We start from the raw sequence: 5,252 nt of genomic DNA on the forward strand, positions 1-5,252 counted from the left end.
GGTCCATTTACCATTTACCAATGATAAAAAATAAAAATAAGAAATCATCCCTTGCCCTATAAGGCCATATTGTTTGTAGTTTCAGTAGTTTACTACACAAAAAATCCCAGAAAGTAATTTAAGTACTTGAAATCACTGCAAATATGAATGTAACTGAACTACCAGCAAGCTACTGCAAAATTTAGTTTAATGTACTTCATTACCATTCCTTGTTCTGCCTGTAGTGTGACGTCTGATGCTCTCACATCTTATGCATGTTTCAATTCTTTTATTTCTCTTATTCTGAGACACTATACATGAGTTTCTATGGATGCCTTGTTTCAGTGAGTCCCTTGCCAACAAATTCAGCCAGCTGTTCTGAAACAGTGTCAGAATGTGTCAAACTTGTGGCAGTGTGTGTGCTAAATGCAGGACAAAGAAGTGATGTATGGAATGTATATGTTGAAATCCAGTAGTGTTTTCTTATATTCAATGGATAGGCCCTAAATGGTTAAAAAAGTTTGATAGACATGTAGTCCATACCAACTAAAAGACACATGCAATCAGGATTCTGTGATAGTGTTTGATCAGTCTGTTAATCAGAGCAGCACATTATATTGTTGGGTGTCAATGGAAGAACTTCTGCATTTGCACGTATTTGATTGAAAAACCAATGCATGGCAGATAATGTTGTACTGAATAATGGAAAGGTTGAGCCAGGTTCCACTTTTTGTTGCTGCATGACCCTGCTTTGTCAATGCAGACGTCTCATTTCAAAGGATGGGAGATGCTCTATTTGTAATATCAGCCTGAACACACCCAAACTCAGCACATAGGAGAAAATAGCAACAGTGTTGGGTCAGTTGGTTAGGTTGAAATTACATTTGTAGAGAGGCACACAGGGACACAGCTCTGTTTTTTTCTCTTAAGCAGAACTTCCAAACATCCTGTGGCAACTACCACAGTTTCTGGGGTCCTCCCACTTTCTCTTGCTGTGATCGCATTTTAAAGCTTGCTATAATTATCATACTCTTCCCAACCCCTGTCTAACCTATGTGAATGTTCATGTTTGCTTACTATCTCTATTTTAAATGAATTTCATTGTATTATTACTGTTCTCCAGTGTTAACACATTGTTGTTTTAGCCAATATCTAGGCTGTAGCCTGAACTGAAGTAGAATTTGACTGGAACCTCTGCTGATATTCTAGGTGGTGCAGCTGCTGAAAGCAGGGAAAGGGAAGGAGGTGTCCTACAATGCTCTGGCCACTCACATAATTGCAGAGGATGGAGACAACCCCGAGGTGGGCGAGTCAAGAGAAGTTTTTGACCTGCCTGTTGTCAAGGTAACTGTTGTGCCGGAGTATGAAAGGGTGTTCTTAGTTTTTTATACAATTTCTTCCTTTTTATTTTGAATTAAAATTGCACCTGAATTCAGGACATATTTTATCATCACAAACAGCAGACTCTTAATCTTGGCTATTTAAAAGACCAGTGTGTAGGATTTAGTGGCATCTAGCAGTGAGTTTGCAGATTACAAACAACAGAATACCCCTTGCCTCACCCTCCTGTTCCAAGCATGTAGGAGAAACTACAGTGGCCGTGAAAAGCCCTGTCTACAGCCAGTGTTTGGTTTGTCCATTCTGGGCTACTGTAGAAAGATGGCGGAGTCCGTAGGAGAGGACCCGCTCCCTCTTAGGCTCATTTCTAAGGTAAAAAAAACACAACAGTTGTAATATTTCAGGTGTTTATGAAAACCTACCTATGAATATTATATTCCATTTCTGACAATAGATTCCTCCTAAATGTTTACACACTGGACCCTCTCATGTTTGGTACAGTGAATATGAAGCTACAGCCAATAGCCAGTTAGCTTAGCTGAACATATAGAGTGGAAACGGGGGCAAACTAATAAGCATATTTCCCAAGCTGCCCAACTATTCCTTTAATGTATAAAACAGAACTTTTTTTTTCTTCACATCATGTGGGAGACGATTATTTTGTTCATTTTCTTTATATATTAACCTCTGTGATTTAAAGCTACTTTGACCTAATGTAACTGAGAAAAAGGCGTGAATATTAAACATTAACTTATCGTTCTCTTAATGTTTTCCAGCCATCCTGGGTTATCCTCTCAGTCAGATGTGGAGACCTGCTACCGTATCCTTCTACCTTCAAGTCCAAAATACCTCAAATTGGTGTAATTTAAACTTTTGGGGAAAAAACTATACAATAAAATAAAATAATTGGTAATCACAGCAGAATATTAATGTTTAGAATTCCATACATTAAAAAAAAAGTGTTAGAGGATTCATTGGTCTAAAATGTTATAGAATGTATTTTGTGTTCTTCAAAATGCCACTATAAGGCATTAGCTTTTGATTTGTTTTTCCATAACCATGAATACCACAGAGTGACCGGATTCTCCCCAGAGTCAGGACAGATATTCTTTGGTGTGACCGCTTGTCTTCCCAGGGTAAGTGTGTGTGTGTGTGTGTGTGTGTGTGTGTGTGTCTGTAAGCTGTCTTTAAGAAATCCATTTTATTATTTTCAAGGTTTCTACATGTCGTATCATAGAATTTTTTGAGAGATACATGGAGCAAACAGGAGAGGTCAGTTACATTGTTTTGCAGTGAAGACATGGATTGACATACAAAGTACTTTCAATGTTGCTTTACTCTGACTTGGTCAGTTTTTACTCTCACTAGTCCATAATCTTAAACTCATTATTGTTTACATATGTCTGTGTATGCGTGTGTTTTTGCACAGCTTCCAGATGATCTTAATGGTTTGTGGGCTTACATAACATTTTATGGAGGGGAATGCCAGCTCAACCTCAACAAGAAGGTCACTCACTTGGTGGTGAAGGAGCCAAAGGGGGTAAGTGCATGCTCTGTGTGTAATCTTCACCGTTTTACTGGTTTCACTGGGCATGTTATTGCTAAGAATTTATGACATGAAATTATTGTTTTTTCAATGTTGATTTCATGTTAGCTAAGGTTTCTTTACCATATACTGAATATAAAGATGGACGGTGTATCTCCACTTCCTTGAGCTGCACAAAAATGAAGCTAAAATATCCCAGATACAGACGCTGCCATCTTGCACTGATGACATTATTGAGAGCTGGAGTCTGTGCAGTTTTGATCTGGAGCGGCAGTATTTTATAGCTTTAAATAACTAATTAAAATCAAACTGAAATTTGAACATGAACATGAACAGCATGATGAGAACTGTCTAAAATGATAGAAACGTATTTGATGTGTACTATGTCCCCTCTGCTAACCTGGAGGGGGTGGGGTTAATGACCTATATTGCAACCACCTTGCACTTTTGGGGAGTTGGGTGGTCAATCAACTTTTATTCTCAATTACAGTTTTGTTTTTTAAGAGCGATCCTTTACAGTTGTGCCTTCTTGCCCCTCCCTAAGGGAGGAAGCCCAAACGTACTCCCAGACGTTCTGTGGTATGTAGTTTCAGCTTGAGCCAAGATAACAGAAAGAGAGCCTTTGGACGTATTCACACGAAATTAGGTGTTGTGGAGAAGATGAGTGCAGAGTTGTGTGGTGGCATGTGTGTATATGTAACCACTGTTAAACAATCAGGAAATCATTTTTATTTCTCTGATTCACTAACTTTCTTGCTCCTTGCTCCCTCTCCCCCTTCACTCTACAGGTCACTTAACACTGAAGATATTACACAGCAACTTTCCATTACACCACTAACAAACACACCAATTCTCGTTCCCCAAAGTAACCACGTTAAATGATAGAATCTTGATTATAATTTTTGCCATAATGAGCAGCCCTAGGGAGCTGTCATATCTTCCATCTTTATATACTGTCAAATGTGATGTAAAAAAGTATTTCATAGAGGAACTTATGCAACAAGTGGAAATTAACACCCGATCCCTCCTCCCCCAGACCAAGTTTGAGTGTGCCCTGAAACACCCTGGAATCAAGATTGTCACTGTGGACTGGATAACAGATTCTGTTAAAGGTAATGTCAGTGCTAGTTTGCATAGTTTGACTGGACTTATTATTATAGATTTTTTGCCCAATGATATAAAAAAAGGCTTCTTACTTCAGCTGTAATGTTATTCTGTCATCATTTCTCTATTAGACTTATGTATATGAGAAAATAAAAAAATGTCTGGCAAGGAATAAAAAAATCAGGCTGCAGCTGGCATATGGATTGAAAAATTCATCCAGATGATACTGATGTAAAGGTATACTCCAGTCCACTTAGTTACACTAACAAGAGAAAGAAATATATAATAAATATAATAATATAATAAAAGTGTATATATATATTGTATAATTACGTCAAAAAATTGATTACCTAATGTTCACTGTGATCAGAGACAATCCAGTCAATTGATAACAATAATTGTGACTTGTTCCCTCTTTCCACCTTTTACAGACAAGAGCAGGAAGGATGAGGCCCTCTATCACCCCAGACTCACGTACGTGGAACCTGAGGAAGAAGAGGAAAGCGAAGCAGAGTCATATGATCAACACTCCCATTCAGATGGAAGCTACAGCCCCCGGCGATACCGGATGTCCAGTGGCGGTTCGTCTGGTGATGAGTCCAGTCCCCGCAGACGACCAGGACCCAAAAAACTGAACTCTGTCTCCCCGACCTCCCCCCGCAAACTTGAACGCCGTAGCGAGCGCATGTTCGATGACTCCGACGATGATTCCTCCACAGAGAAGGAGGGCACTAACCTCAACTGGACGCCGGCTGAAGTCGCCACACCAATGCCCCACATTCCGACGGGCACAGCTAGAAGGCGTGGCGTCCCGCCTAGCAGCAAAGACCCAGTGTCATCTACAGGCAGTGGGCTGATCAACCTGTGTGCCACTGTGCCTCCTGTACCCGGTGGTGGAGGAGCCATGCCTGCAGAGGCTCGCTCTGCTGCTGCTGCTGCCATCAGTCACACCACACAGCAAGGTCAGTATGTCATTAGAGTTGTGAGAGAACAGAATTTATCTGGCTAACGTTAGCTAACATCAGCCCTCACAGGCACTTAGTCTTAAAAATGACAAACAATGTAATATTTAAACTGAAAACAAAATACACACAGACAAGTTGAGTATCAGGTATTTTGAAAGTCTTGAAAACAGTGACTCAAGTTGACAAGTCCAGGTCACAATGACTCATGTCCACTTCTCCACTGTCAGACTATAGTCTCAGTTTTAAAGAATGTCAGCGTGTAGGGGTGCACGATAATTATCGGGCCGATAGTTATCGGAAATTATTACATCATACCGATA

The 5,252-nt window shown here is 39.9% G+C and overlaps 1 protein-coding gene across 1 annotated transcript in view; it reads left to right on the plus strand.

Moving 5' to 3' along the window:
• paxip1 (PAX interacting (with transcription-activation domain) protein 1) overlaps positions 1-5,252 on the plus strand; it is a 17,742-nt gene that overhangs the window by 2,100 nt on the left and 10,390 nt on the right. Inside the window, exons 2-7 of the mRNA XM_035670925.1 lie at positions 1,189-1,323; positions 2,094-2,137; positions 2,390-2,453; positions 2,747-2,857; positions 3,900-3,975; positions 4,399-4,949. Coding sequence (XP_035526818.1) covers positions 1,189-1,323; positions 2,094-2,137; positions 2,390-2,453; positions 2,747-2,857; positions 3,900-3,975; positions 4,399-4,949 — 981 coding nt within the window. The remainder of the gene's footprint in view (positions 1-1,188; positions 1,324-2,093; positions 2,138-2,389; positions 2,454-2,746; positions 2,858-3,899; positions 3,976-4,398; positions 4,950-5,252) is intronic.

Source organism: Morone saxatilis, unplaced genomic scaffold (genome assembly GCF_004916995.1).
Source record: "Morone saxatilis isolate NCDOM2014 unplaced genomic scaffold, NCSU_SB_2.0 Contig23, whole genome shotgun sequence".
NCBI classification, from domain to species: domain Eukaryota; kingdom Metazoa; phylum Chordata; class Actinopteri; family Moronidae; genus Morone; species Morone saxatilis.